At 51.0% G+C, this 20,564-nt stretch overlaps 6 protein-coding genes across 6 annotated transcripts; 4 read left to right on the top strand and 2 right to left on the bottom strand.

Annotated features, from left to right (window-relative positions):
- Positions 1–212: 212 nt before the first annotated feature.
- Aud_004620 (thiamine pyrophosphate-dependent dehydrogenase E1 component subunit alpha) lies at positions 213–1,772 on the bottom strand (the record flags this gene model as incomplete). The annotated part of the gene is made up of 5 exons (XM_043289557.1): positions 213–980; positions 1,038–1,247; positions 1,294–1,355; positions 1,406–1,593; positions 1,660–1,772. 5 exons carry the CDS (start codon positions 1,770–1,772, stop codon positions 213–215), a joined length of 1,341 nt encoding a protein of 446 aa, XP_043145492.1.
- Positions 1,773–3,104: 1,332 nt separating this feature from the next.
- On the top strand, positions 3,105–6,150 carry Aud_004619 (beta-mannosidase mndA; the record flags this gene model as incomplete). The annotated part of the gene is made up of 5 exons (XM_043289556.1): positions 3,105–3,288; positions 3,344–3,350; positions 3,413–3,493; positions 3,561–3,787; positions 3,854–6,150. The coding sequence occupies 5 exons, from the start codon at positions 3,105–3,107 to the stop codon at positions 6,148–6,150; spliced, it is 2,796 nt and encodes a 931-aa protein (XP_043145491.1).
- A 457-nt stretch (positions 6,151–6,607) lies between these two features.
- On the top strand, positions 6,608–7,630 carry Aud_004618 (class I SAM-dependent methyltransferase; the record flags this gene model as incomplete). The annotated part of the gene is made up of 2 exons (XM_043289555.1): positions 6,608–6,791; positions 6,873–7,630. 2 exons carry the CDS (start codon positions 6,608–6,610, stop codon positions 7,628–7,630), a joined length of 942 nt encoding a protein of 313 aa, XP_043145490.1.
- Positions 7,631–8,309: 679 nt separating this feature from the next.
- Aud_004617 (SIS domain-containing protein) lies at positions 8,310–9,709 on the top strand (the record flags this gene model as incomplete). The annotated part of the gene is made up of 2 exons (XM_043289554.1): positions 8,310–8,738; positions 8,810–9,709. 2 exons carry the CDS (start codon positions 8,310–8,312, stop codon positions 9,707–9,709), a joined length of 1,329 nt encoding a protein of 442 aa, XP_043145489.1.
- Positions 9,710–10,615: 906 nt separating this feature from the next.
- Aud_004616 (nicotinamide/nicotinic acid mononucleotide adenylyltransferase) lies at positions 10,616–11,607 on the bottom strand (the record flags this gene model as incomplete). The annotated part of the gene is made up of 3 exons (XM_043289553.1): positions 10,616–10,900; positions 10,958–11,231; positions 11,300–11,607. 3 exons carry the CDS (start codon positions 11,605–11,607, stop codon positions 10,616–10,618), a joined length of 867 nt encoding a protein of 288 aa, XP_043145488.1.
- A 3,100-nt stretch (positions 11,608–14,707) lies between these two features.
- Positions 14,708–20,534, top strand: Aud_004615 (HECT-type E3 ubiquitin transferase UFD4; the record flags this gene model as incomplete). The annotated part of the gene is made up of 7 exons (XM_043289552.1): positions 14,708–14,991; positions 15,061–15,158; positions 15,222–15,856; positions 15,918–17,544; positions 17,611–20,067; positions 20,126–20,275; positions 20,338–20,534. 7 exons carry the CDS (start codon positions 14,708–14,710, stop codon positions 20,532–20,534), a joined length of 5,448 nt encoding a protein of 1,815 aa, XP_043145487.1.
- Between the last annotated feature and the right edge of the window lie 30 nt (positions 20,535–20,564).

Genomic DNA, 20,564 nt, shown 5'->3' with positions numbered 1-20,564 from the left:
TTTTCAGTGCGCTACCCTTGCCCCATTCTTTTGATACTCCAATATGATTACTCTTCTGAAATCTCCAGAACCAGTTTGAGGACGCATGCTCTGCCCTATGATTTTCAAAGCTTGTAGTCAGGCACTTGTATCACGTTCATCGGTCATATTACCCAGTGCGGGTATCTCAGATCTATATGTCAAAGGAACAATATGCCACCGGTCTAAGATTTCTACAACCCTTTAATACCATCTTCGTATTGACGGAGATCGTACTCCTCAGGATACGTCTCCAGAATGCGCTTGAGCTCCTTCATCTGCTCCTGCGCTTCCTCCGTCAACTCCTCATACACATCCTCGAATGCCGCCCGAATGGGAGGCTTCTTCTCACGCTCCGCATCCCCAAATTCTTTCAGAACAGCCTTACGCAACTGATCGCGCGTCTCCTGCTCCATATCCTCATTCCACAGCCCTTCATTCTCCAGCCACTTCCGCAGTCGAATAATCGGATTGTCCCGACGTTTCCAGTCCTCGACCTCCACCCGCGCCCGGTACGCGAAACTATCGTCGCTCGTACTGTGGTGCGAGACACGGTAGCTCATTGCCTCGATAAGGACCGGACGGCCGCCGTCAGTGAGTGCGATGCGGCGCGCTTCCCGCATTGCCTCGTACACGGCGAAGATGTCGTTGCCGTCGACGCGGATCGTGTCGATGCCGTAGCCCACGCCGCGACTGGCGATGCCGTCGCCGCGGTACTGCTCCAGCGTCGGGGTCGAGATGGCGTAGCCGTTGTTGCGGCAGATGAAGACCACGGGGCAGGATCGCGTGGCGGCGATGTTCAGGCCGGCGTGGAAGTCGCCTTCGCTTGCGGCGCCCTCGCCGAAGTAGCAGGCCACAATGCGCGGCGGGGTGTCGGGGTTTTGGAGGGCTTGGAGTTTCAGGGCGTACGCAGCGCCGGAGGCTTGAGGGATCTGGGTTGCGAGTGGGGAGGAGATGGTGTGCTTGCATGTTATGTCAGATTGGTCATAGGTTGGCTAGTTGGCCGTGAGGGTGCTTACTGTGCGGGGGTAGTTGGAGCCGTAGTGAACTGGCATGTTACGGCCTCTGCCGTTGTCGTTGCGGTTGGCGAAAAGTTGGCTCATGAAGTCTTTGAGGGTGAAGCCGCGTTGTTGGAAGACGCCTGTTTCGCGGTATTGGGCGAATACGACGTCGTCGGGGGTCAGGGCGGCTGCGGAGCCAACGCTGATGCCCTCTTCTCCTGCGGAAACCTGCGCAGGGTTAGACTTGTTCGCTATGTGGGCTGAGTGCTCGTACCATATAGAAACTGAGACGCCCTTGCCTTTGGGCCTCGAACATGATCACGTCCATCACGCTCACTGGTTTTCATCAGTGACCGTCCAATCAATACGCCAGGGAAAGATCTCACCAGTGAGCATATTCTTGTACCAGGTCAATATCTCCTCGTTTGAGACATCGAGTGATTTCCGGTCTTTCTCCAGCATCACTCCGTCGGAGTTCATCACTCGGTAGGTGGGGATACTCGACGTCTCGGAAGGGTTAATAAACGACATCTGCGTAGTGAATTTGCTGTTGACAGCACCAGGGAAGCGGACTCTATTGCCATATTTCCGTTAGACACCTTCGTTCCTCTCCTGTTGAGTATGAGAGTGTGCCAAATACCTATCCGATCCTGGCCGCTGGGAGATGGAACTGCCCCATCGCTTGACGGAAGGGAGGAAAGTCCGCTGGCTGCGCGCTGGCCGCGGTAACCGGGCCAGAAGATTTAACGACATGATGGAAAGTTTGCAATGTAGCAAAAGCTCATTGATTGAGGTAAAGAGAAGAATCACAGTACCCTTTTGAGATCCAGGGACCGACCGGTGTTTGATTTCTTATGATTCTGGGGAAATGCGGAGGACTCGGTTGGCGTCGGGCCCAACGTCATGCTATCCCCGCACTTAGCCGTGGCTCTGGCGATAGAACAGCAATTTACCGACAACAATGAGTGGTATAAAATGGGTTGAATATATCCATTCATGTAGTCAATGAGACCTATTTCTGTGAAATTTCTATACTTATGTCTTCAATAGATCGTCGGCAATCTCTATAGTCCGGTTGGTCTCAAACGGCCACTGTTGTCTTCAATAGACTCAAATCGCAGGAAACGCTTACCCATGGCTAGGTATGTACAAAAATGCCGGCGGTAGAGTTATTTTGTGTATAGAAGCAGAGAAAGAGAGATCTATCGCTACTGGTATCATGTTTTGGTTATCGGCTAGTTATGAACGTTCTGGACATGTCGGATCCGTTATTGTGTATATAGTGACCGACACTTCCACCAAGCCATCCTGCATTATCGATCCTTATCCTTCCATTCCGGCGATAATAACTTCTGCTTGCTCTGGGTTACGCTATTAGTGAATCATACCTTACGGTACGTTGATGGTAGCCAAATAATAGAATGTCCTCGCTGGTTTTCTCCTTGGGTCTTGTGTCATGTCAGCCAAGCTATCCCTTGACTTGAAGCCTTGAACCATCCTCTTCTCTCAACCTCTCAACGACAGTCATCATTGCACACATAGGTGAGTATCAAAGACGTCCGAGTACTTCCAAGTATGCTAACCATAAGATGTCAGTCTCACAGTCTCTGGGATAAACTCCTTGCCTCGCTTCACCCCCACAGCGCCGATCTTCTCCTCTCTTCCCCGCTTGCTATGATTCTCCTAGTCTAGATCACTTACTGGTTACATCGCAGACCACGGTTGCATCATTGCATTAAATACTGTTGCATCCATGGGCTGATCAGACTGTTCAAACAAGCATCAGTTCTGGATCCTCCAACCCATCCCTTCTGGATCCTCCAACCCATCCCTTCTACCTGATTCAACACGGTCCTAGCACCGTCTTCCCCGCTTGGTACTGATCGACCTGTCGTCACTCGCAAAGTAGGTAGTTTCTGGTGGCTGAATGCTTGTTTACTACACTTGATATCGGATTGAATGCTGAGAGACGCTCTGCGTTGGATCCTATAAAGGCTGCCCTTATTTCGAGTTCAAGATCAGGAAATCTCTCATGAAGTTGCTTTGTCTTTAACCGGCTGAGCACTTGAGCACAGTTTAGTCGTCATGCATGTAAAAGCCGAGACGGTATTATCATTGCTTACGCCCGCTTTACCTTCGGTTGTCGGCCAGCATGTTGTGGATTTGAGTGGACATGGCTGGACTCTCAGCAGCACAGCGTTAAATGGAACGGTGCCAGGTCATCTTCCTTCTCAAGTGCACTTGGACCTGTTTGAGGCAGGTGTTATTAGTATGGGGACTCCGACCCCTAACATCTGAATTGCATGATCTAACGATACGTGTAGATGACCCGTGCGTGTTTTGACTTCTGCTGGATGGCAAGCAGAATCCTAATCTATTATTACCCTTCGCAGATATCATGGCCTGAATGATTTCAACCTTCGTTGGATTGCTGATGCCAATTGGACGTATACCAGCAACGCGATTGAAGGCCTGTGAGTACCCATGGCCGAAAATCTACAAACATCACATCTGATCGTTCCGACTGTTGATGCTTCACAGCCTTGAAAACTTCGAGTCCACGTGGCTTGTCTTTGATGGACTGGACACTTTCGCGACAATCACGTTCTGCGACCAGCACGTTGGTTCAACAGATAACCAATTTCGGCAATACCATTTCGACGTATCTCAGATCTTGAGAGAATGCAAACAAGATCCAGTGCTTAAGATCAACTTCGGGAGCGCCCCAAATATTGCAAATGCGATTGCAAAAAGCCCGGATGCGGAAGGTCAGGGATCCCGGCGACAATCCTGTCATTCCTGACTGGTCGTGAGCGAAACTTATGCTTTTACAGAATGGCCTCCTGGTGTACAAATTGCCAACGAGTACCCGAACCGCTGGTTTATCCGCAAAGAACAATCGGACTTCGGATGGGATTGGGGACCTGCCTTTGCTCCGGCTGGACCATGGAAGCCCGCATACATTGTTCAAAACAGCCATGCTGAACTCTACGTTCTCAACACTGACCTAGACATCTACCGACAAGGCCAGATCAATTATCTCCCCCCCGACCAGAGCCAACAATGGGTTGTCAATGCGAGTATCGACGTCTTAGGACCTGTGCCGTGCAAAATCTCCATGTCGATCGAGATTAAAGACGCGGCATCGGGATCAGTACTTTCTTCAGGACTCCTTCAAAATGTTACGGTGTCTGGAAGATCCATTACAGGAACCACGACCGTCGATAGCGATGCTCCAAAGCTATGGTGGCCCAGCGGCATGGGCGAACAGAACTTGTATAATGTGACCATCACCGTGCAGAATGATAAGAAAATGACCCTGGCAAAGGTCACCAAAAGAACGGGTTTTCGTACCATCTTCCTTAACCAAAGGAATATCACCGATGACCAGCTGGCCCAGGGGATTGCACCCGGCGCAAATTGGCATTTCGAGATCAATGGTCACGCGTTCTATGCTAAAGGATCGAACATTATACCTCCGGACGCCTTCTGGCCGCGGGTGACGCGAGCTAGAATGGCACGGCTGTTTGATGCAGTAACGACGGGAAACCAGAATATGCTGCGCGTTTGGGCCTCTGGGGCATATCTCCATGACTTTATCTATGACCTTGCCGATGAAAAGGGTATCCTGCTCTGGAGCGAGTTTCAGTTCAGTGATGCACTTTACCCCGTTAGTGATGCATTTTTGGAGAATGTTGCAGCCGAGGTGGTATACAATGTCCGTCGAGTAAACCATCACCCGTCCCTAGCTCTGTGGGCAGGCGGCAATGAGATCGAGAGCTTGATGCTTCCGATGGTCAAGGCAGCGGATCCCACGGGGTATTCCAAGTACGTTGAGGAATACGAAAAGCTATATATCAGTCTGATTTTGCCTCTCGTGTACGAGAACACACGCTCGATCACATACAGCCCCAGTAGCACGACTGAAGGGTACTTGTATGTCAATCTCTCTGCGCCTGTGCCTATGGCAGAAAGGTACTCAAATACGACTCCGGGTTCATACTATGGCGACACGGATTACTATAACTACGACACGAGCGTCTCCTTCAATTATAACCACTATCCCGTCGGCCGATTTGCAAATGAATTCGGTTTCCACAGCATGCCTAGTTTGCAGACATGGCAGCAAGCTGTTGACCCCGAAGACCTTCACTTCAACAGCAGTGTGGTGATGCTCCGCAACCACCACTACACTGCAGGAGGCTTGTTCACTGACAACTTCAAGAACTCGTCCAAAGGAATGGGTGAAATGACGATGGGTGTGGAAGCATACTATCCAATACCAAGCAAATCCGACTCTGTTGCCAACTTCAGTGCCTGGTGCCATGCAACGCAACTCTTCCAAGCCGATATGTATAAGTCCCAGATTCAGTTCTACCGCCGAGGAAGCGGAATGCCAGAGCGTCAGCTAGGATCGCTGTACTGGCAGCTAGAGGACATCTGGCAAGCGCCGACTTGGGCGGGGATCGAGTACGATGGCCGGTGGAAGGTTCTTCATTATGTGGCCAGAGACATCTATCAGCCTATTATTGTGTCGCCTTTTTGGAACTATACCACCGGTCGCTTGGAGGTGTATGTGACATCCGACTTGTGGGAGCCCGCGCAGGGCACCGTGAACCTGACCTGGGTTGATCTGTCAGGCAAGTCCATTGCTAACAATGCTGGCACGCCCAAAACTGTCAACTTCACAGTGGGTGCCCTTAACACGACCAACATTTACACAGCCAATATCTCTGAGCTTTCTCTGCCGGATCTGAAAGACTCCATTCTCATCCTGTCTCTTTCTGGCGAGGGACGTCTTCCAAACGCAAGTAATAAAAAAGCATTTGTCCATCAGAACCATTTCACGCCAGTCTTTCCCAAAGACCTCACCTTGAAGGACCCAAAGCTCGAGCTCTCGTACAGCACGGAAAGCAGGAAATTTACCGTTCAGGCTACCGGAGGGGTTTCCCTTTACACCTGGCTCGATTACCCGGCGGGTGCAGTAGGATACTTTAAGGAGAATGCTTTCGTACTGCTTCCAGGGACTCAAAAGGAGGTTTCCTTTGTAGTCCAGGAAGGAAATATCACAGATAATTGGGTGCGGCGGGTGACAGTACAGAGTCTCTGGGATCAGAAGGTGAGGGACTAGCAGCTTAAGTAGCCTATGGCCAGATCAACCCGGTGCGTCAGATCGACAGGAAATCAGACCTGCTCAGCAGAGAATTGAGATAGCGTTCGAAAAAGCTGGTAGTAGCATTTGTACTGGCACCTTCTTCCGGCGACTGTTCATCTCCATTCGGTGAGCTGCTTTTTGACAAGAAATCCTGTGATTTAAGCAACCTTGAGTAGAGTCTTCTCGGAGCGGCTATTCTAGCTAGTATTCCCGGTAATTTCACTTGACAGATTTATTTTCCTGAAAAATCATTGCTCAATGGAGCGGTGATGGCCGATAAGAGCGGCGTGAGATTCCGGACGGCAGAAAAAGTGCCTTGACGCTCTTAGGAGCTCTGCTGCTGCCCGGGTCACACCGTCAACCTCTTCTTCGGCTTCAGCATTTTATTTCAACCTCACGCGTGGGGGTCCAATTCATTGAATATCACCACGCCATGTCATCCCGCTCATTATGGAGAAGTCTGCACTACAGTGCAAAGCGAAGGGCTGCAATTCCCCAGAGCCAGTACCGATGCTTCTCCTGCTCTTTGCGAGTACAAGATAGCAAGTCGAATCACGACGACCAGATGACCCATTTCGGCTTCAAGAATGTTCCTGAATCTCAAAAGGAATCTATGGGTATGTCATGCATTGTGATTTCCTTCTGTGTTTTGGGGGGAAATCCCAAGGCAGAAGATGCATGCTAACAAGGCGCCTCAGTACGGACGGTGTTTAGCTCTGTTGCAGCTTCCTACGACACCATGAACGATTTCATGTCCCTTGGGATCCATCGTCTATGGAAAGACCACTTTGTACGATCGCTGAACCCCGGGTCCGCCCTACCATCCCGCGACAACGACACCACCGGCAAAGGCTGGAATATCCTCGATATCGCTGGCGGGACCGGCGACATCGCATTCCGCATGCTCGACCACGCGACCAACATCAACAACGACCATCAGACACGGGTGACAATTGCCGATATCAACCCCGACATGCTGGCGGAGGGCAAGAAGCGCAGCATCGACACCCCCTATTATAATACTCCTCGGCTGTCCTTCATGGAGGCCAACGCGCAACACATCCCAGGTATCCCGGACAACTCGGTAGACCTGTATACAGTTGTCTTCGGCATCCGTAATTTCACGGATAAGCAGGCTGCACTGGTGGAAGCGTTCCGAGTCCTGAAGCCTGGCGGTGTCTTTGCGTGCATGGAGTTTAGCAAGGTAGACAACAGTCTATTCAATGCGATCTACAAGCAGTGGAGCTTCAGCGCTATTCCGCTCATCGGTCAGATTGTCGCCGGTGACCGGGATAGCTACCAGTACCTTGTCGAGAGTATTGAGAAGTTCCCCAGCCAGGAAGAGTTCCGGTCTATGATTCAGAAGGCTGGATTTATGATTCCCGGCCGAGGATACGAGAATCTCACTGGTGGGATTGCAGCGATCCACAAAGGAATCAAGCCTTTGACGAAGTGAACTGTTCTCTGTATTATAGACCTGTGGCATACAAGATTAGTTCTACGGGAATGTATTATTTACTCTGGTGCAACTCTTATCCGTGGATGTGTTATCTATTTCTACAACAAAAATATGTCAATAATGTAACCCTCGTTATGGAATTGAGTCTTCAGTGACTCTTACAAATCGGGATCGATCGACGGAACAGTCAGATATGGCGATGGTGGAGGAGGCGATGGCGCCTTAGTGCTAGTTACAGCTAGTGCTCTCTCCTCCCGCTGCTTCGCTTCCGAAGATAATTCGTCCTCCTCCAATCCCGCGCCCAGAACGCGACATACATGCGCCGCAACACCGGAAAAAATGGGCAGTCTGACGATGTCTTAGATTATTAGTCTATATTATTTAATTGATCTAAAATCATCAATGTCGCTAGTTTCGTCTCCTCGGCCTTTTCACCCATTCAATCTCCGAGATGGCCATATAGGCACTGATAGCAACCCCTGTGGCCAAGGCTTCTTCCTCCACTTTCCTCCCCTCTCCCCGCTTGTTACCAGAGAATTTTCGCCCCCCCGTGTCTACTATTTTTCCTCTCTTTCAATCCCCTCGTCGTTTGGGAATGGCGATCTAGGGGGTATCTATTCCTTGGATATATCCTCAACCGTCAGTTGACTCCTTCGATAATGGTCCACTGAACAGCATGGGGCACCCCAAGCTGCAACAGCCCCGAATGCCACTATCGCCTCCCACGATGTCCACCACCTCCGTCCTCGATGGCTTCTCTCTCCTGCCGATGACTCCTCCAGACCTGGTGGATGGGCTTCCTTCCGTGCACCAGGATACCGCTGCGGTAACAACAGCCATCCATGTCATATCCACAGAGCGTGCCGCCCTGGCCAACCTAGAGCAGATCTACCAGACGGACCGGCTAGCGCAGGAGAACCTTGCGCGGGCCGTCAGTCAGATCGTCCGTACCGTCCGAAATGGCGGGAAATTGGTCATCTGCGGCGTGGGCAAGAGCGGCAAGATCGGACAGAAGCTGGAGGCGACGATGAACAGTATGGGTATCTACAGCGCATTTTTACATCCCACGGAAGCATTGCATGGCGATTTAGGGATGATTCGACCGGTACGGATATTCGCGGCTTTTTGAGACATTTCAAGTGGGAGAGTGTTATAGACTACTAACATCGCCCGCAGCATGATACCCTCTTGGTGATTTCGTTTTCCGGCCGCACGCCGGAACTTCTGCTTCTGCTGCCGCATATTCCCTCGACTACACCCGTCATTGCTATCACATCGCATATGCATCCGGATACCTGCCCGATCCTGTCCTTTCATTCGTCCGACATGGGTATCCTCCTCCCCGCTCCGATCCACGAGGATGAAGAGTCTTCGCTTGGTGTCCGCGCTCCGACATCGTCGACAACAGTAGCGCTGGCGTTGGGAGACGCATTGGCTATTGCCACAGCACGACAACTACATAATACACCCGGTAGAGGTCCCGCGGAGGTCTTCAAGGGTTTCCATCCTGGCGGCGCGATTGGGGCTGCCTCCGCCGCGGCCGTCCTGACACCCTCCAGCATGTCGATAACGTCCATCTCGTCAGACTACATTCAGAGCGGATCAACCGCCTCCTCGGAGATTGTCTCGTTCCTGAGACCAGCCAGCCGTCAGCAGACACTTATCACAGACTTGCTCGTGCCTCTAGACCAGATCCCCACCGTCTCCGCAGCAGACGAGGTCCGTCTCCTCGATGTCCTACTCACAGCAATCCAGCACCCCAACGCCAAGTCGTGGGTTGCCCTCTCGCCGTCGGAGATCATCCCGCCAAGCCATATCCGTTCCCTCTCGCAGAGTAGTAACGTCGACCTGAGCGCTTCCGCCCTGGCTGCCCTGGGTCTCCCTTTCTCCGTATCCCGGGGTGACTGGCTCCGTGTCTCGGGGGCCAGCACACTCGATGATGTCCGCCGTCGCGTGGCGAAAGCTAACTCTGCATGCGGTTCCCGCGTGAAGGTGGTTGCCGTGATGCACGACGCGAATCCCGAGGAGTGTGTTGGCGTTGTAGAGGCGGAGGAAGTCTGGGGTGACTGTGGTTGAATTGATTTCTCCATTCCACTTACCCTCGGGAAGTATTGGGACGTTGTATACGTACATATAGACGATCTTAATGACTGAATGCCAGCTGATGTATTTGCTTTCTATCAATTATGCAATACGCCGCTCTATAAATTGTTTGGTAGGATTGTATTTTGTTTTATGCAAATAATCCACTATCATATCATGGATGTGAATACGAGCTAAATCGAGACCTGCATGCAAGCTATGCATAGCCATGCATGCGCCACTATTTCTTGCACTTTGGTCGACCTGTGATTGGTATTTTCATCAACTGGTGCATGTAGGCCGAGGCCATGTTTTGCATCAATTCTGACAGGTGCAAAAGCGAATCATAGTAATGAGTTCTGCGAATTTGATTGACTCTACATTCGTCTATGTCATTCAGATGGGGTATAAGACAAGCAATTAAAGTCTATATCAAGCTCTTTGCGCAAGGTGATATGTCGAATCCGGTGTCTCAAAACAACTGGTCCAGCGAGCGTCATTTTGTTGTGAGAGCCACCGGCTCAATAATGGCTCGGGCGGGAACCTGTGAAGTGCCGCGGTCTGCCATCGATGCTTGTAAACAAAGATCATTGATGCTGAACTGGATACTGGGGTTCCCAAGCGGTTGGCTTTTGGGAACTCATGACGTTTCGTCCATGCGCCGCGGACGGGACGGAGGACCGGATGCGAGCGACCATTGCAATAGGGATGGTGGAATACCAGAACACAGATGCGGGAGGAGGCCCCAGTATCGGCCCTCAAAGTGACTGGGAGGTTTAGTCAAGCCACCAAGTAAGCAGTCCCTTTGCTTCACGCGCTCGCTGGCATCATAGTGTAGCTCAAGGTGTCGAGAGTTCATAAAAGTACAAATGCAGCAATATCTTGGGGCATCCTAGGAGTTCAGCCTGATTTCCCTGGTTGCGAAGGTTCTTTGCCTTTATCGGCTGAGGACGAGGCGGCTGTTGTGCTGTCGTCTTCGTACAGATGGTGCTGCTCGATGTAGTGAATGACTGGGACGGGAATGAGATAGCGCACGCTCATCTCGCGTCGCAAGAAAAGTCGAATCTTGGTGCTGCTGACATCGTTTTGGATGAGTTGTTGGATCACATAGATGTTGTCCTTCCATGGTTGCAATGCTGCCAAAGCCTCGTCGATATCGGTGCCGCTGCGTTCCACGATGAAAGACTAAAAGACTGTGAGCCGAATCAATCCTAGTTGAAGGTCCATCCTATTTGAACATACACCGTATTTGCCCAGAATGTGGTCCAGATCCTTCTCACTCCATACTCCGGGAGTTGACATGGTGTGGATGAGATCAGCGCCTGCCAGCAAGGCCACCCGGACGGGCTTCCGGGTACCATTTCCAACATCAATACCCTCCCGTACAACATTGATTTCATGGTCGAAATGATCAAGCACAACCGCAGTTGGCTGATATTCCTTCTGCATCGGCTCCCATGTATCGACCATCAACCAATTCGATGTCTGATCAACCGCGAGTTGGCACATCGCAACCCTGATGAGTCATAAGAGACGTCGTCAGCAATCTGAACGAGCGGATAAATTAACCGCTAAACTTCATACCGATGTTCCGCACTGGCTAAACCAGCCTTCCTATACGCGTCTGAGACGGGTGAGAGATATCCACCGATGAGTTCAAAGTCCGTGCTGAATTTGACGTAATCGGCGGCCATTTCAAACATGCGAAGATGCAGATAGGTGATGGGGGAGAAGGAACCGCAAGCCACGAGGAGCAGAGGGGTCTTCTCTGGGTCGTCCATCTTGCGCTTCAAACGATGTTCAGGAAAGGTGTAGTTCTCCATGGGAGCCGGTGGAAGAGGAGGCGGGACCTGGTGGACATCGTCGCTCTGTCCTCCGACCATGTCTGTCATGATTGCAATCTGAGAATTCGGTATGCGGTGATAGATGATTGCACGGGAGGAGAGCAGGCTATAACTTGCGGAAGAGGCAAATCGATGGGAGTAAATCGGAAGAGGATGGTTTTGAGTTGCGGACTAGAGAATGCAGCAGGATGGATGAATGCGGGCGGACTGGATTGTTTAGTAAGGCGGCGTGGGGGAGGCGGGGAAGAAGAAATTTATTGAGAAGGAAGAGACACTGATGGCCACGCAGGATGGAAGAACGTTATAAATCTCCTCCTGAAATCCCTCTCTTCAATGTGTTTTTCTTTGATGGATCGTCGTAGTTTAATTATAAAAGATGATGATTGTTGATGTAGCAGGCAAGATGTTTCAAGAAAGCAAGGCTTAAGAAAAGATGAGAAGAGGGGAAGAAAGGACAAAGATGGCGATCGGTGTGGATCGGAGAATCACCTCATTAATCTTAGAGCCGTTGGCTGGCGGGCAAGGGTACGGAGAAACATCCAGTCACTCTTCTGCCTTCTGCAAGAATAATAAATCGCATACAAAGCTTGGGAATATGGGGAATGCCTGTCTAATTGTCCTCCTAAATACTTCTATATTGATAATTACGATCTATCTCCTAGGCGGGAGGGGTCTCTTCTCTCTGATAAGCGTCCTACGTCACCGTCTCCAGGCAAAGATGGATGCCTACAATTCACTCCGTTTGAGCGCTGGCTCTTTCGGCCTCACTTATTCTCGTAGTGATTATTACCTCGGCAGATCTATCATCCCTCTTCGTTTAAACTGTAGGTGCACTTCAAAATAAAGGAATTTGAGGGTTCCCTATGCTCTAATATTCGGCTTCTCTCCTGCCAACCACGAGACTGATGCAGCACCCCCCCGGACGCAGTTCACATTTCAGACGATGACTTGGATTCGGTTTCCGCTTCGAGTGAACAGTATACTCGTTATCCACAGTCCTGCTAAGAATGCTCATCCAGGTTACTAACATGATGCGAGATCAATGAAAGTCTTCTCAAGGTGATCATGAATTCATGATTATCTCACGAGGTCTCCGACCGAGGTACAACTCTGAGTTGGGGATAAGCCATCGCACCGATAACGGAGTGGGCTTACTACTCCGACAGCTGGAAAGGTCAACGTTGAAATACACATGGAGTCACATCATGGGCTACTTGAGTTAGTAGCGACGTAACCATGTCATTGTGGACTAATCTCGCACCACCTCGATCCTCCAACAAGAATAAGGGACGTCTTTTGGGTAAGCCAAAGCTTTCATGCATCCTTCCCCTCATCAACAAGATGCTTTATATGCCACCATCAGCTATCGGTGACATGAAAGCTGCCCTCGGTTTCAGAGCCGTTCCCTCATAGGGAAAGATCTCTACTACTATCAGACTTTCTCTGCCAGCGAAAAGTTCATAGCGGCGTCTCTGAGATCTCGTGAGAAGGGAGAGAAACCCCAGTCGCAGCCCTATCTTCTGACATCCACGGGTTCAGCACCCTGTTTGCTCCATTTACCAATATGTCTACAGGATGGATGGCATATGTATATTTGCCCTTTCTTGCACAGACTTGTTGTATCTCCACTAGCCTGGACTAATCTAGGTACTCGCGATTCGATTGTTCGCCAACCAAGCAAGCCCTGAACCCAGCCTTGTTGCGAATCTCCAAAATGACCCTTCTAACTGCCTTACAGTGCCCCAGGCTTATAACTAATAATCTGAAGAGACAGGCAATGAGAATTGAGCTCAGTCTTCCTCACGCCACTTCAGGGCGGGTCCGTCCAAGCTTGAAGCCTTAGGTGTGTGAATAGGGCTGATTGCACCTTTCGTGCTTGTCCTACCCTAGTAGATACTTAGTGGTAGCTGATAGAAATGACTAACTCCGACAACACACCATTGGACCTGTGGAAATATCTGAATCTGGGAGGACCGAAACCCTCAGAGTTATCTGGCAGGCATCCTCAGTTCCTCACTGGTAACTAGTCGTTGGTTGGAAGGTACATAGATCAACTCTGTTTTACTGGTGATTGAGATGCGTAACTTTAGGAGAACCACTACTTCAGCGATATTTTTAGAATTGCTGTAGTTTATGCTAGCACTATTACCTTCTAAGAAGCTTATATCAAGAAGGACCAGACTCCATACAAATTCTCTGGAAATCACAAGTAGATGGTGGTCTCGTGACAGACCATTATTATGGAATAGAGTTTCGTTGCTAGTCCTGTCTCTAGTATGGAACTTCTGGTAGGGGTAAGCCTCTAAATACAAATCCATTACCCTAAAATATTCATGCTGAATACAACCTGCCCAAATCGTAAGCCCAGGGATGCACCTTTTCACCTAGATAGGCTCTCTCTCTGCGTGTGTGCAGTTGCGGTTGCGCTTCTGCTGTCTGACGCTCCCCGGACTTGCTTCCTCAGCCCGGCGTCACCAACCGCAACCACGTCAACTCCCATCCTCAACTCATCATCCATCATCACCCTCTCCTTACAACTACAACTGTTCCATCTTTCCAACCCATTTTGATTTGTCCTTTTTTGCCCCTAAGAGATTCTGGACTTATTTCGTCGATACACTCCCTTTCAGCATTCGAATTTCTAGGTGTCGCTTCTTGGTCAGCATACTGGGTGCCTCTTAGTACATCCGTCCCACCGCTCCAACAACCCAAACAGTCTCGCCTTCCAACCCGGCTTTGGCAACCCTTTTCGAATGGCGTGTTGAACGGTATCGTCTGACAAGCGAGCCCTCCACGATCAGCTCCCGTTGTCATTCAACTTATGGCCAGACAAAGGCCCCGCCTACACCGCCAGGACCCTGAGGACTCTTCCATTGGAGCTCCCGCCATTGCCACCTCTTCTTCCCTGAGGTACATATCATAGCCTACCTTTCCCCCCCTCTTAAACTGTTTGCTCGCCGTTACCTCCGCGTGATACCCGTTACTCCCGCTCCTTTCTGCTCCGTCATCCAAGTCAGGACTTGGCGACAAAGCCTCGGACGCCCATGGACGAGCTCTGCTTTCCACCCCGTTGAACCCAATTTTATCACCCACCTCTTCTCTTCCATCTCTTCCCGATCACCCACTTGCGAAAGAAGCTCAGTTTCTCATGTCCCCCAGAATTACTCGCTCAGCTGCGAGACTTGCTGCAGACTCCCCCTCGTCCGCTGGCTCCGGCCCCTCTTCCTCGATTCCAGCCGCTGGTTCGGCCCCAACTCGAAAGCGCAAGGCCCACGCACGCCGTGATCGGTCCCTGGACGTTTCAGAAGAGACAAATCCCCAATCTCCTACCCGGAGAACAAAAAGACAGAGGCTCGCATCACCTCAACCAGCTAGTACTGCTTCCACTAGCCGACGTGGTACCCGAAATAGGCCAGCAATGTCACAACAAGGGTACGTTATGGGTGTTCCGCAAAGCTCATATCGGTAGCGATATCAAGCTAACACTTTCTCCGGCCTTAGTCCGTCATCGAGCTCCCCAGAGGAAACCACAAAGAAGCAGGCTTCGCCTCCGTCATCGAGGCGAAAGTCCAGCAGACATCGAGGAAAAGTATCACAAGGTAAGGTCTTCCAGAGGTACTTAGAGCGCAGAACGCCTGAAAACTTATGCATCTGCGGAGCAGATCGTCTCTCAGCCACCCAATCTCCTCCCCCGCGTCGACAGAAGAAGCGCTCGTCGAGAACGAATTCGGATGTGATGATGAAAGAGGCAGAGGAGGAGCTGGACAATCATGAGCGCACTGCAAACCGGGAATCTTCACCGTCGAATGATAGTAATGATGGCACGACTCCCTCCGGTATGGACGATGATGATGCAGATCTGTTTCATAACAGCCTCTTCGGTTCGCGGAGTCCGCTAGGGCTCCAGAGCACCCTTCGCGCACTCAGTGGCATGATGTCGGGCATGTCGTCTCGACTGCGAGAGATACTATCCAATCTCAGAATGAAAGAAGACCCTTCGATCCAGTTGATCGCATTGCAAGAACTGTCTGACCTTCTACTTGTATCAAATGAGGACAATCTTTCTGGCCAATTTTCTCCAGATCCCTACGTCAAAGAGTTGGTCTCTTTGATGCAACCTGACCAGTTTGGCGAAGAGAACCCTGAAATCATGCTCTTAGCCTGCCGCTGTTTGGCTAACCTGATGGAAGCTTTACGGGGCTCAGTTGCCAATGTAGTTTACGGGGGAGCTGTCCCCATCTTATGCCAGAAATTACTGGACATCCAGTTCATTGACCTGGCTGAGCAAGCCCTCAGTGTGAGTATTCCCCGCATACTTGCGAAGCGTTATCATTGGGTATATGTTAACTGTCAATAAGACTTTGGCCAAAATCTCGATTGACTTTCCCGCTTCTATCGTGCGAGAGGGCGGCCTGACAGCGTGCTTAACTTATCTAGATTTCTTCCCCACAAGCACGCAACGTACGGCAGTGACAACTGCGGCCAACTGTTGCCGCAACCTCCCTCACGATGCGTTTCCCGTTGTCCGGGATGTGATGCCCACGCTGCTAAATGTTCTCTCGAGCAGCGACCAGAAAGTCGTCGAGCAGGGATGTCTTTGTGTGTCGCGAATTGTCGAGAGCTTCAAGTACAAGCCAGAGAAGTTGGAGGAACTGATTGAACCCGAAATGCTGAGGGCTGTGCTCCGTCTGTTGTTGCCGGGAACGACAAACCTTATTGGACCTCACATTCATACCCAGTTCCTTCGCGTCCTGGCGATCACATCTAAAGCGAGCCCTCGGCTGTCCGTGGAGCTCCTCAAAATGCACGTGGTCGACACCATCTATCAGATTTTAACTGGTGTTTCGCCGCCCGAGAACCTTGAAGCCACGGGTGTTAGGATGGATAGCGTCTTGGTCATGCAGGCTCTTATTCACCGTCCGAGAGAACAGGTCTTCGAAACGCTCAATGTTATTTGCGAACTACTTCCTGAAGTCCCTCCAGGACGACATGGTTCTTCAGCAGATCGCGTGCTGGCGTCCTCCATCGAAGATAGCTCAGCCTTCGACGCCAAGCACCTTCAAGGACAGGAATCCGCAGAGAAAAGACGTTCCCTGTTGATGGATTGCAAGGTTGAGCTCAAGCGCTTTGCCATGATCTTGCTGCCCACTCTCACAGACGCCTATTCTAGCACGGTCAATCTTGGAGTTCGGCAAAAGGTCCTCATCGCCCAGCTCAAAATGTTGCACAACCTGGATGCTGCGTTAATAGAGGAGGCCCTGCGCTCAGTTCCATATGCGTCATACCTGGCTGCTATTCTTTCACAGAAAGATCATCCATCCCTGGTGTCGTTGGCTCTGCGGTGCGCAGAACTTCTCTTCAAGCGCCTCGAGCACGTATATCGGTATCAGTTCCATCGTGAAGGCGTCATCTCGGAGATCTTCAAGCTGGCTGAAGCCCCCCTTTCCACTGACAAACATTCAAAGGCGTCCCGCGATACGCCCGGCACCGTTCCTATGGATCTCTCCAGTGATTCACCCCCTGAGCCGAAATCGGTTGCATCAGAAGATGAGGGTCATGAAGAGAGTCATCGTCGTACAGCTGACGACGAAGACAATGACCAAGATGATGATCAGGATGAGGAAAACGACGATGTTTCTGACTCGGAAAGCTCGTCCTCTTTCTCAGGTCACTACAATACGACGAGAATGGAAGATGCTACCCAGGATCTTGTCATACGCGATGCGCGCGCCTTTGTCGAGCTCTATGAAGCGAGCGAAGGCATAGCCATGCGAGAGCGGGCTCAGCAGATTCTGGTTGAATTGCAAAGCCTCGCAGTAGATGTAGAGGATTGCTACCTTGGCGACGGGAACGGCGAAGGGCTCCCGCTTTTCAAGAAATTAGCCTCATACTTTGACGGAGATGCGCTTGAAAGTATCACCAGTGCTGAGTTGCTCAATTCAGGGATCATCAAGGTGCTCTTGGATGTGTTTGGTGATCTACAATGTAAGCTCCCTAGTTACATTATTCCAGCGGCTATTGATACGGTAACTGATGCTTTTCATGGGATAGCTTCCTCCATGCGCGACGCCCGTGCCGCATTCCTGCAAGCCTTCATGGGCTCAACGATCTCAGAGAAAGCCCAGAGTCAAAGTACCGCCACAACCCCATTCAGCGTGTTGATCCAAAAGCTACAAGGTTTGCTCAGTCGAACTGAGCATTTTGAAGTTATCACCGTCAGTCACAATTCACTAGAAAACACGCGTATCAACGCCACCCACATGCTGGGTAAGCAACTCAGACTCAAGCTAGTGGCCGATGAGGATTCGGATATTCCTCGTCCCTACAGAAACATCATGGTTTCGATTCACGCTATCGCAACGTTTAAATCGTTGGATGATTTCCTCCATCCCAGGATAAGTCTTTCTGATCGCCCCAAGGCGTCACGCAGCCGTGATACGATTCTTTCGCAGATCGCCAGTGCGGCACGTCTCCGTGAACAGCTCGCTGGTGGAAGCGAGTTCTCTAGCAGTGACCTGCCAGCCCAATCGAGGCCGTCAGGGGGTACTAACCTGACGTCTCATCGCGACGAATCAAAATCGCGCGACAAAAAGTCCCCTGTTGGACACCGTGATGTTGCATCAAGATCCAGACAAGGTGGGCGGCAGTCGAGTGCTCTTGAAGATGAATCTGACCACGACGACGAGCCATTAGAATGTGCGGACGAGAGGCATTTGAGCGAGGACGAAGAAGACGAGGACGAGGACGGCGATGAGGAGCTCAATGCCATTGTCGACGATCTGGAAGATGACCTATCAGATGACAACCATCACGACCCCACTGCCGTGAACATGGAAGTGGCTTCTACAGGCAAGGTAACAGCACGGAAGGAGGATGGAACTCGTGTGGCGACGCCATCTCAGTCGACTACTGCATCCAAATCATCGTCATCCGCCGCAAATACAGCCGTGAATACGACAGAAAGCAGCTCGCTGGCCACTGCTGGTCGACCCTTCGCTTCGTACGCGGCCGCTATGACCTCCATTCCTCAAGACTGGCACATCGAGTTCAGCGTAGATGACAAGCCTGTCTCCAGTGACACCACAATCTACCGTGCGGTCCATCACAACCGTGAGCACGCGGATGCTGGGGCAAGAAATGTGTGGTCTGCCATTCACACCGTCAAATTCAGGCGGGTTCCAGGACCACCGCCCCCGGAGCCTTCTACCATTACACCCGGCGTTGAAGAACTGTCCAGCAACGGCGCTGAGATGCCATCCTCTCTGAGTAAAGATTCCATCACAGCGCCGATCCTACGTCTCCTTCGGTCTTTGCACGAGATGAATGTCACTTTAGATGACATACTTGCTGATACCAAGGAGCTTGTAGCACTAAGACCGGAGCCGCTGGCGCAATTTATCAATACCAAGCTCACTGCTAAGCTCAACCGTCAGCTGGAGGAACCGCTCATCGTGGCTAGCAGCTGCCTGCCTACCTGGAGCGAAGATCTGGCACGGGCTTTCCCCTTCCTATTCCCCTTTGAAACTCGGCATCTATTCCTTCAGTCAACTGCTTTTGGCTACGCCCGAGCGATGATGCGATGGCAAAATTCCCAGAATGCGGATGACAGCCGGAGCGACCACCGACGCGATGACCGACCATTCCTGGGACGTCTCCAACGTCAAAAGGTCCGGATCTCCAGAAGTCGCATCCTTGAGTCGGCCATGAAGGTCATGGAACTCTACGGCTCTTCCCCCAGCGTTCTTGAGGTAGAGTACTTCGAGGAAGTCGGAACGGGATTGGGCCCGACTCTTGAGTTTTACTCCACAGTCTCGAAGGAATTCTCCAAGAAGAAGCTCAAGATTTGGAGAGAAAACGACTGCCACAACGACGAAGAGTTTGCCTTTGGCAAGCGTGGCTTGTTCCCGGCTCCCATGAGTGAGGAACAAGCTGCCTCGGAGTCTGGAAAGAAACAACTGAGCTTGTTCAAAACGCTTGGAAAGTTCGTTGCTCGTTCGATGCTTGACTCTAGGATCATCGATATCTCTTTCAACCCAGCCTTCTTCCGTATTGCCGATAGCTCTTCCTCGGTGGCTCCGTCTCTGGGCACAGTTAAGGCCGTCGACCAGGATCTTGCAAACTCTCTTCTGTTGCTGAAGCGCTTCGCAAACGCGAAGAGGGCAATCGACTGCAATCGGACTCTCTCGGCCGCAGCGAAGTCGCAAGCTCTGCAGAATGTCGAAATCGACGGCGTCAGAGTAGAGGATTTGAGTCTTGACTTCACTCTGCCTGGTTATCCTTCAATTGAACTAATCGATAACGGTTCTAACGTTCCTGTGACGATTGAAAATGTCGATGAGTACGTTGATCGAGTGGTCGACATGACACTGGGTAGCGGCGTGCAACGTCAAGTGGAAGCGTTCCGCACTGGGTTCTCGCAGGTCTTCCCGTACTCTGCGCTTCGGACTTTCACCCCCAATGAGCTCGTCATGCTGTTCGGAAGAGCCGAAGAAGATTGGACTATTGAGAGTAAGATACCTTCCGTATTTGGAAACCGGGAAGCTGCTTATTAACATCATGACTTTAGCTCTCATGGACTCAATCAAGGCCGATCATGGATTCAATATGGACAGCAAGAGCGTTCGAAACTTACTGCAGACAATGAGCGAGTTGGATACACAGCAACGGCGCGATTTCCTCCAATTTGTCACCGGCAGCCCGAAGCTTCCTATTGGAGGTAAACTGCAGCTTCCCTCTTTGTCCAGCTAAATAGTGACTAACTCTCTATTTCTTTTCCAGGTTTCAAGAGTCTCACCCCTATCTTCACCGTTGTCTGTCGTCCCAGTGAACCTCCTTACACTCCCGATGACTACCTTCCCAGCGTCATGACATGTGTGAACTACCTGAAACTGCCAGACTACAGCAGTCTGGAGGTTCTTCGAGAGAGGCTGTCCGTTGCTATTCGAGAGGGTCAGGGTGCCTTCCACCTGTCCTGAATTCGGTCATTGTCGATCATTCTGCTTTGG

The sequence above is a fragment of the Aspergillus udagawae genome, assembly GCF_001078395.1.
Source record: "Aspergillus udagawae IFM 46973 DNA, scaffold_3, whole genome shotgun sequence".
Classification (NCBI taxonomy): Eukaryota; Fungi; Ascomycota; class Eurotiomycetes; order Eurotiales; family Aspergillaceae; genus Aspergillus; species Aspergillus udagawae.
This window is presented reverse-complemented; position numbering and strand designations above follow the sequence as displayed.